Below are 12,419 nucleotides of genomic sequence, written 5' to 3' on the forward strand. Positions count from 1 at the left end.
GGCAGAAGAGACACAGGAAGCATCTTTGGCAGGGGATGCAAGGGAGTGGGGGGGGGGGTATGGGCAGAGTTCCGGGAATGGGCCAAGGGTGGATCATTGGGTAGATTTAGCCTTTGTTTCTTCCTCCACAGATGACCCGGATCATCCTGCCTCAGATGACAGCCAGGTAGAGGCCCAGGCATCCCCTTCTCCCCATCTCTAGAGCCTGCCTTCCCATCCATATAGACCTCCTGGTCTATCCCACACACCCCACCCCCAGACACTCATTTGCCTTTGATTCCACCATTCTCAGTTTTCTTCTGTAACTCTGCAGGGGACGCGGAGTCATCATCAACATATCCTCTGAGGCTGGCAGACAGCCTTCCCCATTCTTGGCATTATATGGGGCTACTAAGGTAAATGGGGCCCACATCTGAAAGAGGCCAGACTCTTTCAAGTTACCAGTAACAAGAAAGAGGGTCAGGCATCGGAATGGAATGTCCCATGTGGAGCTGAGAACCCTGGGGTGGTGGGAGTGCCCCTTTTGCCCCTGATTCCCTCAAAGTCATTGGGCAGCCAGCTCTCTCAGTTTGAGAGAGCAGAGACTAAACCAGAGAGCAGAGACTAAGACCTTTCACCCCCATTCACCCACTACACCCATGGGTTCAGTCATTTCATAATGGGAGGCCTCATAGAGTAATAAAACCAAACCAGCCAAAGTCTGAGTGCCCCCTTACCAAGTGGAGCCCCAGGAGCCTCCTGGGAGATAGCAATGCAAGCTGACATTCACTTTTGCCTTTGGCACTGAAAAACCTTGCCATATGAGGGAAGGACAGGAGAGATCATTAAGCAAAGATTGAAGTCTTACTAGGATCTGTGATAAGCACTGGGGACATGGGTAAAAGCAAAACAAACAATCTTTGCCCTAGGCTTGGGCAATGGGGTGTGGGGGTTTCATCATTCTGAAATCCAGAAAGTCCTGAGTAGGGTCAGGAGAGGAATAAAAGGGAGCCTGTCTAAGAATCTCCACCAAAAGGAGACTCCAGCTGGAACTGGCCACTGACATCAGGGTAACCACCCTTGCAGAGGAAAATTCCATGGTGAGAAAGCCTGGAGGTTGGAAGGATGCTCTAGACTGAGGAGGCCCCAGGGGCTGAGGAAAGTTTCTAGAGCAGACAGCAAGAAGAGAAGATTTTGAGGTCCAGAAAGTTTAGATCAGGGCTAGGAGGGGAGTGAGATATGAAGGGAGGAGGGACTGGGGGTGCTGCTTGGCCTAGAAGTGTCCTCAAGCACATGACAGTATGTTGGGTGGAAGAAGCTATCATTCTGCTGGGACACAGAGGATGCTTTACATTTTATTTATTAGTAATAAGGAGCCATTAAAAGTTTTCTGAGCAGGGGACTGATGGAGACAGATCTGTGCATAAGCAAGGTGCTCCTCACTAAGGTTTGAAGGATGGATGGGTAGAGAGAAAGAGTGGACCTAGGAACACCTGTGAGGAGGCTGTTCTGATGCACTAAACAGGTGGTGGTGAGAGCTGGAACCACAGTAGAGGCCCTAGAAAGAGAGGAGGGGATAGGAAAGGTACCAGGGATATGGACTCCACAAGACCTGGTCACTGACTGGATCCTAGCAGGGGAAAGAGGGAAGGAGCAAAGCTAACCCTAAGGTCCTTATCAGAGGAGGATGGCTGAATGGTGCTACTAAGGTCAGAAAGAAGGACGGGGTAAAGAAAAAAGGTCATGTCTTGGTTCTGGATGTGCTCCAGGTGGAGGCAACAGGTCAGAAGATCATGGGTGAGACCAGGGCTAAAGGTTGTACTCTGAGAGTCATCGGCACTGAGGTGGTAATAAAACCATGGGAGGGAATGGAGATTGGCTCTGTTCTGTTCTCTCCTTTGGTGTTTGCCACATCAAGATGTGTTGAAGGAACTGGATTGGTCTGGCCAAGAGAAGAGGTGACTGCAGGTGAGGGTGATGTGATAGCTGTCTCCAAGTATTGGAGTGCTGTCATATGGAAAAGGGTTTTGACTTTTTCTGTTTAGGGCAGAAGGAGAGACAATGGTAGAAGTTGCAGAGGCAAATGCAGGCTTGAGGCAGCTGGGTGGCACAGTGGATAGAGCATTAGGCCTGGAGTCAGGAAGACCTGAGTTCAAATCTGGCCTCTGACACTGGCTGTGTGACCCTGGGCGAGTCATTTAACCCTGTTTGCCTCAGTGTCCTCATCTGTCAAATAAGCTGGAGGAGGAAATGGCGAACCACTCCAGCATCTCTGCCAGGAAAACCCCAAAATGGGGTCATGAAGAGTCTGAAACGACTCAATAACAATAAATACAGGCATGATATCAAGAAAAGCTTCCTAACTATCAGAGCTATAAAAAAAATAGAATGAGTTTCCTCTCAAGATAGTAGGTTGCCCCTCACTAAAAGTCGAACTGGATGACCACTGGTCAATTGAATTATGGAAGGGATTCCTCAGGTATGGGATGGACCAGATGCCTTCTATATGGGATGCCTTCTAGCTTGAGGATTCTGGGATTCTGTAACATCCATGTGTCCTGTGGAATCCCTGTCCACTCTGAGATTCTTTGTTCTGTATCCTAAAGGCCCTCCTGGTACTGGAAGTCTATAATCTAAGATACTTTCCAGCTTTAACGTTCTGTGTTCTAAGTCTCCTTCCAGCTCTGACACTCTCCGTTCTAAGCTACCACCCCTGCTCGTAACCCCTCACCCCTACCTCCAGCTCTGATATTCCATATTCTAAGGGCCCTCTCATGCTTCATGTGCTATTTACTCAGTTCTGATGTTTTCTGTTCTAAGGACACTATCAAATCTGACGTTCCCTTCTTTAAGGACTGTCCCAGCTCAGACTTACTATGTTCTAAAGCCATCCCCGATATTCTCTGTTCTGAAGCTCCTCCCTGCTCTGATATTCTTCATTCTAAGGACCCTTCTGGCTCTATTATTCTCTGTTCCAGCCTGACATTCCATGTTCTAAGGTCCCTCTTAGTTTTTTTTAACCTTGTTAATTTAATATAAATACACTGTTGTCTTCTTTTAGGTTTATGTCTTGGTCTTCCCTGCACCATGCCACCTTTTTATGGTCAAGGTTGTTTTTTTTTCCTTTTGTTGTTGTTGTTGTGAGTTGATTTTTCCAGCCTCATTCTTGACTTTGAACTTGACAATAAAGTTGGGTTCTGTTCTCCTGGGGGTAGAGAGGCCCTGTCCCAAGTTTTTGGGTTTTTTGTGCTTTGTTTCCAGAGCTAGTTCTGGGAGTCTGTCAATTTTCAGTGCTTTCAAGGTGGTGTGATCTGGGGAGAGGTGTGGTCACTGCTCTCCTGATCTGCTGTCTGGGCTGGACCCAGGACGGGCTCCTGCTCCCCTACAGTCACAAGCACTACCCCTCTCTTTGCCTTGGAGCTGTGACCAAGGTCCCTGCTCCCTTGTGACTGACCACCAGCACTCCTATCCACTCTAGAACTGCTACCCAGAGCTGTGAATGGGTCATAGAGGTGCCAGTCACCCAGTGCCACCAAAAGGTCCCTTGTAATCTGTTCCTGACCAGTTGTGCAACCCCCCCTTACCATCTGTGTGCTGAGAGCTCTCAAAGCTGCTGCTGCTGCTGCTATCAGCTGCAAGACCACCCATTGGGTGCCCCCATCACACTCTGGGCCTTTGTCCACCCCGAGGTTACAGACCTTTCCTGTTGACCTCCTAAGTTGTCTTAAGCCGGAAAAATGTCTCCCTGTGACCTTTTGTTGGCTTTGCTGCTCCAAAATTTGATTGGAGGCATTATTTTAAAGTTGTTAGCAGGAAATATTGGGAGAATTCGGCTGGGTCCTGGCCTGGAACTCTACTATCTTGACCAGTCCCTCCTAGTTCTGGCATGCTATGCTCTAATGTCCCTCCTGTCCCTCCCATACTCTGTTCTAAAGTCCCTTCCAGCTCTGTCATCCCCTATTCTAAAGTACCCCTCCTCAATATTCCCTGTTTTAAAGTCCCTCCAATCTCTATCATTTCCTCCTCCCAGCTCTAATATTCTTTTTTTTCTGAGCCCTGACCAGATTGCCGGAGACCTCCCACTCTAACACATCCTTTGTGCTGAGGCTCCAGAATTCCTTTGGCTAGAACCTCAGGAAAGGGAACAGTGTCCAGAGGAAGAAGTGGTGGTCACAGAGTGCCAGCAGTGCTGCAGCAAGGACAGGTCTTGCCAAAATAACCTTATTTCCTGTTAGGGCAGGTGCATAAAACTGGCACAGATCAAGGGTGTTCAATAGATAGCATTTACCTGGGTCTCACCGAGGTGTCTGATAATATATCCCATGATGTTGTGGAAAAGAGAGAGATGTGGGCTAGATGGCAGCTTGATTGAGGCCACTAGGGGGCGCCACAGTGCACAGCGTGCTGTGTCTGGAGCTCAGAACCTTACTAGCTACATGACCCTGGGCAAATCACTTAGTCTCTGTTTGCCTCAGTGCTGCCATCTGTAAAATGGGGATGATAATAACACCTACCTCCAAGGGTTGTTCTGAGGATCAAATGAGAAGATAATTGTAAAGCAGTTAGTGAAATGCCTGAAACATAGTAAGCATAACAAAAATGCTAACTATTGTTAGCTCTTAAGTGCAGGAATCTCAAACCACTTGAATGACCAGACACAAAGGATTCCTCATTTATAGTTTGATAATATCACCTTGGAAAGAGGTCTCCTGGAGTGCCACAGGGATCTGTGCTTGGGCTTATTCTGTTGTGTTTTGTTTTGTTTTTTTCCTTAAATCATTCACTTGGATGAAGGCACAGATGAAATGTTTATTCAAATATGTAGTTGCCTCAAAGTTGGGAGGGAAAGGAGAAGGGAATGTGCATTTTTATAGTGTCCACTATGTGTTAGGCACTGTGCTAAGTACCCTACAAAGATTATCTCAATTTGTCCTCACAACAACTTCAGAAGTAGGTGCTGTTATGCATATTTGTAGATGAGGAAACTGAGGCAGATAGAGTTGAAGTGACCTGGCCAGGGTCACAAGCTAGGAAGTGTGTGAGACTGGATGTGAAGCCTGGTCCTTCTGCCTCCAGGTCCAGTGTTCTCTCCAGGTTACTGCGCCCCTGCCCCCCAGCAACAGTGATGACAGAGCCAGGATGCAAAAGGATCATGACAGGCTGGGTGGAGTCTAATAAGATGAAACTATATAGGGATGAATGTAACTTTACATTAGGTGCACAAATCCAGTGTTTTGGTTGGACAACAGTCTATCTGAAAAAGATCTGGAGGTTTCAGTGGATTGCAAGCTCAGTATCTAGTATTACTGTGACCTAGCAGCCAAAAAACTAGTTAGACCTTGGACTTCAGCAACAAGCTGGTGATCAGTAGCATCTCTCTGTACTCTACTCTGGCAGGACCACATCAAGACTTTTGCATTCAATTCTGAGCACTACCCTTTAGAAGAAAACTGGTAGTCTGGAAAACATCCAAAGAAATGCAACCAGGATAGTGAGGGGCCTTGACAACATGCCATATGTGGCCTGTTCACAAAACTGGGAAAGCTTCTTCTGAGCCTCTCAGATGCTTGGACTCCCTTCCCTCCCCCCCCCCAAAAAAACCCAACCTGGCCTTTTGTTGATTTTGATGAGGTTTATTTGGGAATATGGGCACTAGTGGTACAATAGTGCACAGGGGGCTTAGGCTGGAATCAGGAAGACATCTTGAGTTCAAATCTGGCCTCAGACACTAGCTGTGGGACCCTGGGCAAGTCACTACTCCATTTCTCTCAGTTTCCTCATCTGTAAAATGAGCTGGAGAAGGAATGGCAAACTGCTGCAGTATATTTGCCAAGAGTACCCCAAAATGAGGTCATGAAGAATTAGACAGGATTAAAAAATGACTCAACAACAAATATTTAGGGATTTATTTTCTCTCCAGGTAGATTATAAGCTCCTTGAGCCTATGTGAGCAGTAGCAAGAAGGCCAATTCCACTGGTTTCTAGTTTGTGTGGCATAGATAGGAGACGACATAGTGCAGTGGGTAGAGTGCTGTATCCAGAGTCAGAGAAACCTGGGCAAGAACATAGGCAAGAAATAGGTTGTTGAATTGTTTCAGTTGTGCCCAACTCTTCATGACCTCATTTGGAGGGGTCCCTCAGGCAGGGAAGGCTTCCTAGAAGAGTCAGGGTGGGAAGGGGCTAGCCAATCTGGGTCCAGAAACATTGTGGAAAAGCTCAGAGAGGTCAAAGAGCCCTGGGGTCCAGGGTGGTCAGGAAAGACTTCCTAGAAAGGAGAAATCTGACCCAGACTTTGAATGATACAGGAAATTGTCAAAGTCAGTGGAAAAATCCCTCTGTTGTTTTGGGAACCATAGGGCAGCTAGGTGGCACACTATGGTGCCTGGAGTCAGGAAGACTCATCTTCATAAGTTCAAATCTGGCCTCAGACACTTACTAGCTGTGTGACCCTGGGTAAGTCACTTAACCCTATTTGCCTCAGTTTCCTTATCTGTAAAATAAATTGGAGAAGGAAATGGCAAATCACTCCAGTGTCTTGGCCATTTTGCGCCCAAGTTTTGTTGTTCAGTCATTTCTGTAGGGTCCGATTCTTTGTGACCAAAGGGGTTAAGAAGAGTGGGGTGTGACTGAAATGACTCAATGACAAAGTTTGGGAACTGTCCCCTGAAGAGAAGCCAATCTTAGGCTGTGCCACAGTTTAGGTGCAACACCGATGAACTGGAGAAGGTGCTGATAGGAACCAGCAGGACCTTGAGTCTGGTCTGACACAAACTCCCCTCTTTGGTGTTTCACCTTCATAGCCAGGCTTGCAACTCCCTGCCCGGCATTGTTACACATGAGCACAGTAGGATCACAAATGGAGAGCTAGAAGGGCCCTCAGAGGCCATCCCTCGTGTTACATGTGAGGAAACTGAGACCCAGAGAAAAGAAGTAACTCACTCATGATCATCCAGCTAGTAGCAGCCAGTATGGGTGGGATTTAATCATTGTTCTAAACCTGGGAGCGGCCTCAGAGATCATTTAGTCCAACTGTCCTAATTTTATAGATGAGAAAACTGAGGCCTGGGGAGCTTAAGTGACTTACCCATGGTCACACAAGTGGTAAGTCTCAGAAATAGGATTTGAGGCCAGCCTGAATCCAGCCCTCTTCCTGGTGGACTATGTGGTCTCCTATCTCTACTATGCATGCTAGAGCCCAGCAGAAGTGACTTTCCCCACCCCCCCACCCCTGCCTCTATTTCTGTACTGCTCTCCCTACTCATCTCCATCTTTTAGAATCTCCAGCTTCCTCCAAAGCTCAGCTCAATTGCCACTGTCTACATGAGGCCTTCCTGATCATTCTGCCCACCCCAGGTGCTTCAGCTATCAATTACCTGGAATTTAATAAACAATAGTCACTAGTATTTGTATAACACTTGAAGGTTTGCAATGGACTTTACAAATATCCCATTTGATCCTCACAACAACCTTGGGAGGTGGGTGCTATTATTATGCCCATGTACAGATATGGAATTTGAGGCCAATAAAGACAGAGGTTAAGTGACTTGCCCAGGGTCACACAGCCAGTACATATATAAGGCAGGATTTGCACTCAGATTTTCTTGAAGCCAGATCCAGCGCTCTGTCATTGGGTCACTAGCTGCCTATGTTTGATATGTATGCATATGGACACATGTTTCTCAGGATAGAACAGAAGCCTCTTGAGGGCAGGGATTGCTTTGGTTGTTTTTGTTTTGTTTTGTTTGGCTTTCTGTCTTTATCTTATCTCTAGTGCCCAGAAGAACCCCTGTAGAGAGTTGGCTACTAAATACCTCCTAGTTGTTTGACTGGTCGATAGAACAAGGCATATTAAGCCCCGAGAAGAAAAGGCTTCATAGGGGCAGCTAAGTGTTGCAGTAGACAGAGCACCAGCCCTGATGTCAGGAGGACCTGAGTTCAAATCTGGTCTCAGACCAAACACTTGACACGTACTAGCTGTGTGACCCTGGGCAAGTCACTTAACCCCAATTGCCTTAAAAAAGAAAAGAAAAGAAAAGAAAAGAAAAGAAAAGAAAAGGCTTCATGCAGGACTTGGGAACCCTCCTCCAGGATTTGGAAGAATGTCATGTAGACAAGAACCAGTCATGTTCTGCTTGAACCCAAAGGGTAGAACCAGGAGCAATGAGGTGCCCAGGGCAGAACAAGGGTCCTGTCAATGAGAGCAGTCCCAGAGTGGAGGCTGCCTAGGGAGGTAGTGAGAATGCCATCCTTGGAGGTCTTCAAGCAGAAGCTGGAGGATTACTTCTCATTGAGGGTGTAGTGAAGACTCCTCTTCAGGGGTGGGTTCCACTAATTGTACTCTGGGTCCCTTCTGATGTTAAAATTCTGTAATTCACCCTCTCTCACTCCTAGGCCTTCATGAATAGCTTATCTCAGGCTATGGCCTTGGAATACCAGTCCTCTGGAGTCATCATACAGGTATGGATGTGGGTGTGAGTGTGAATGTGCTTGTGTGATTGTTAGGGCATGAAGAGATGGATGGGAAAGTCTGTGAGGAGATCAGAGATGGGAAGAGCTTGAGAAGAGGGCAAGCGGGCCAAGGGAATTGGGATTGGTGAGAGGCAGCAGGTTTGGTGAAATAACAGGAGGGTGGGGGCAAAGATGGGTGACCAGCTGAAGGGAAAGAAGCCTTTGGGAAGTGGGAAGAGTGAGAGCTATGACCCTTCCATTCAGTCATCAACTTCTTTCTCCAGACTCTTACTCCTCTGTTAGTTTCCAGCAACATTACCAAGATTCCACCCAGAAAATTCTTGGTGAAGTCTTCAGATGACTTTGTCAGAGAGGCCTTGGACACCGTAGGTGTCTCTAACTTCACCTCTGGGTGTTTCCTACACTCTGTCCACGTAAGTGACTGGGGTGCCCATTGGGTTGAACTAATAGGGAAGGTGTGCAGACCAACTCCTGGCCTGAGGGGTTGGCTAAGGAGGGAAGGAAGGATACTTTTACATGCCAGGAACTGTGCTAAAACCTTTACAAAGATCTCATATGTTCCTTACAACAACACTGGCAAGATAGGTGTTGTTATTATCCTCATTTTCCAGTTGAGGAAACTGCAGACAGATGTTCAGTGACTTGTCTGGCGTCACAGAGTGGTAAGTTTCTCAGGCTGGATTTGAACTGGGGTATTCCAGACTCCAGGTCCAGCGCTCTAGCCATTGTAACCTATTTGCACACACCTAGGTAAAAGTTGGATCTTTGGGGTGTGTGTGTGTGTGTGTGTGTGTGTATTGGGATGGTTTTTTTGAGCAAAGGTCACGGGCTTCAAGGAAGAATGGGAGGCATGAATGAAGTCAGATGTCTACCCCAGGTATAGTGTCATGGAAAGAACACTGGATTTGATTCAAAAGACCTAGGCTCAAATCCTAGCCTTGCCATTTACTGGACCCTCATCAGTCACCTTGCCCAGAGGATTTCTGACACATGGGAAAGAATACTGTATTAGGAAATTCCAGTGCTGGCTGTGAGGTCTTGAGCAAGTCACTGCATATCTCTGAGACTCAGTTTCTTCATCTGTAAAATTAGGGGGATGGCTCAAGGGCCTCCCTTCCAGCTCTAAATCTCTGATTCTAAGACCTAAATCTCCAGAATTCAATTTTTTTTCACTTGTGAACGGAGAGTAGCTTTGATCAGGTGATCTCCGTGGACCCTCACAGCTCTGAGTCCTCCTTTTGGAGAGGATGAACTCCTGGACCTGTGATTTCATGGGAGGTAGGGAACTCCTGGTGAGGACACTCCCTCTCCCAATACAGCTTGTCTGCAGTCTAGAGTTGTTGAGTTGGCTGGTGCAGTAAGAGGGTGCCACAGCCTGTCAGTATCAATGCTGGCCCATTGGCCCCTTAGCTTCTCAGCCACATTGATTGTGGAGGGCTCAGATGTTCTGAAAAGTCATCAGAGCAACCCCCCTCCTCCCTGGGTCTGATACTGAGTCTTGAGGCCTTGAAGGAAATGACTCCCACCAGACTTACAGATTGGAACCCATTCCCAGGTGCCAGTTGTCATAATACTAGACAGGACAATGGGAACTCACTTATCCAAAGCCCATCTGTCCAGCGACCTAAGACCTCAGCTTTTAAGGGGGTTCAATTTTAGGGCACATGACTCTCTAGAACTTGGTTGTCAGGAACCCAGCCAGTTCTATAAAATTCAATGATGTAGGATGTGGTTACCTAGAACCCACTGTAGGTAACTTTGATGTTTAGGGCTGTTATCAACAGCCTAGAGTGCAAGTATCTGGAACTTGGTGGCTACAAGTCAGCTCCCAAGAACTCTGTCCTTCAGAATTGAGGTCACTGGGCCTTAGTTATTTGGTATGCTGTTTTCTAGAAGTCATTGGTCCAGAACACAATCAAGAATGTGACAAGACCCCCAAAAAGAAACACCCTAGCTCCAAATGTGTCCATGTGCATGCAAGCTTCTGCATCTTTTTCAAAGAGAACCCATTGGGTATTTACTCTAAACCTATTGGCTCTTATTCAACACAATATTCTTACAATCCTGGTGCTATGATTCTCTAAGTCCAGAGAAGATTAGAATTAGCAGATTAGAGAAGCATGGACAACCCACCCACCCTCCCCAGAAGGAGATGGACTCAGGGTGCAGGCCCAGACCTCAGGTTGAGGACATGGCCAGTGTGGGATTTTGCTCTGCTTGACTAGCATACTTATTGCAAGGGCTTTTTTCTCCTCCTTTTTCAAGGGGGAAAGTGGGAAGGAGAGGAAATAGATTTAATTTAATTTTTTTAAAAGATTACATGGAGTTAACTAGAGAAGGGCAGGGTGATTGATGGAAGTAAGTGGCGGTAGCAAAAGACAGAAACACAAAAGACAACAATAAGGTTGGTTCCTGAAAGCTGACTTCTTCGAGATTAGGACGTTAGATAAATGGAGTCTGGATAGGTGAGTTCCCACTGTCCCATCTAATATTAGGGTGATGAAATGACTGCTAAGGAGTTGATCACTTGGTCTAGATTTTGCCTAGGGAGGCAGAGACTGGGTGAGCTCTTTTTTTTTTTTTTTAAAGGAAATTGGGGTTAAGTGACTTGCCCAGGGTCACACAGCTAGTAAGTGTCTGGAGTCACATTTGAACTGGAGTCCTCCCAACTTCACAATCCATCCTCTATTCATTGTGCCATCTAGCTGCCCTAGTGAGTCATTTTAGACAGCTTACTAAATGTTGGGTTTTTTTCAAAGGAGAAATAATTTTTGATGATATACTCTTAGACCATAGTGCTGGCAAGGATTAGCCTGACCACTTTGAATCCAGTTGCTTCATTTTACAGAATAGGAAGCTGAAGACCAGAAAGGGTCTGAGATGGAAAAGACATGGTGAAGCCTGAGTGTGTACGAGAAAGAGCTGGGGGTGTTAGTAGACCACAAGCTTAATATGAGTCAGCCATGTAATGGGTTGCCCCAAAAAGCTGTTCTTGGACCATGTAAAGTAGGGCAGCAGATTCCAAGTATAAGGAGATGGTAGTCTCACATACTTCATCAGGAGGCCTGTATTCAGTTCTGGGCTCCATGGTTTCAGAAGGACATTAGTGGACTGGAAAATTTCCAGTGATGGGCAGCCAGATAGGTGAAGGGTTTGGCATCCAGATGATATGATCAGCTGAGGGAACTGGTGGTATTCAATCTGGAGAAGACACAAGGGGTCATGATGGCTGTTTTCCAGTGCTTGCACGTGGGAAAGGAATTAGCCATGTTCTTTGGCCTCAGAGGGTAGAACTGGGAGCAGAGGGCTGGGGGTGGGGCAAGGGAAGAAGAGACTGGAAAGTGGCCAATTTTGGCCTGAGATGAAGACAAACTTCCTGAGGATCAGAGCCCTCCCAAAGGTCAGCGGGTTGCCTCGAGAGGCCAGTTCCCCTTCCTTGGAGGTCTTCAGACAGAGGCTGGAGGAACATCTGCTGGGTATGTTCTAGCGAAGATTCTGTTCCTGTAAGGGATGGAGTAAATGGCCTCCTGGGTAGACTGGAACCCCCAGGCCATCTGACTCTTTCCCCTTCACAGAACTGTCCACCCCAGTGCCAGGGTTCTGGAGCACAGAGGCTGAATTCTATTTATCCAGGACCTGCTATGTGCAAAGCCTTGAAGTGAACAGACTGTACTCGACAGCTGTCAGATAACACCAAACTGTTACAAACAGGAGGGACATAATTTGTACAGTGTTCAATGGTGAGGTTGCTACTGTATATGCCACAGGCCACCTCCCAGACAGTTATTTGTTAGCAGCATGAAGATTAGAACACAAGGTAACATCTCTCAATTCATGTAGCATAAATACATGGGGCAGCTAGGCGGCGCTGCATTGGGTAGAGCTCTGGGACTAGAGTCAGAAAGACTCATCTTCCTGAGCTCAAATCCAGCCTCAGACTCTTACTAGGTGTGTGATTCTGGGCAAGTCAC

At 46.9% G+C, this 12,419-nt stretch overlaps 1 protein-coding gene across 1 annotated transcript in view; it reads left to right on the forward strand.

The window, feature by feature from the left end:
* Nucleotides 1–131: 131 nt before the first annotated feature.
* LOC114028953 (very-long-chain 3-oxoacyl-CoA reductase-like) overlaps nt 132–12,419 on the forward strand; it is a 13,481-nt gene continuing 1,193 nt past the window's right edge. Inside the window, exons 1-4 of the mRNA XM_027843278.1 lie at nt 132–166; nt 314–395; nt 8,371–8,436; nt 8,712–8,861. Of these exons, the coding sequence (XP_027699079.1) occupies nt 132–166; nt 314–395; nt 8,371–8,436; nt 8,712–8,861 (333 nt within the window). The remainder of the gene's footprint in view (nt 167–313; nt 396–8,370; nt 8,437–8,711; nt 8,862–12,419) is intronic.

This window comes from Vombatus ursinus, unplaced genomic scaffold (assembly GCF_900497805.2).
Source record: "Vombatus ursinus unplaced genomic scaffold, bare-nosed wombat genome assembly UNPS02014905.1, whole genome shotgun sequence".
Taxonomy (NCBI): domain Eukaryota; kingdom Metazoa; phylum Chordata; class Mammalia; order Diprotodontia; family Vombatidae; genus Vombatus; species Vombatus ursinus.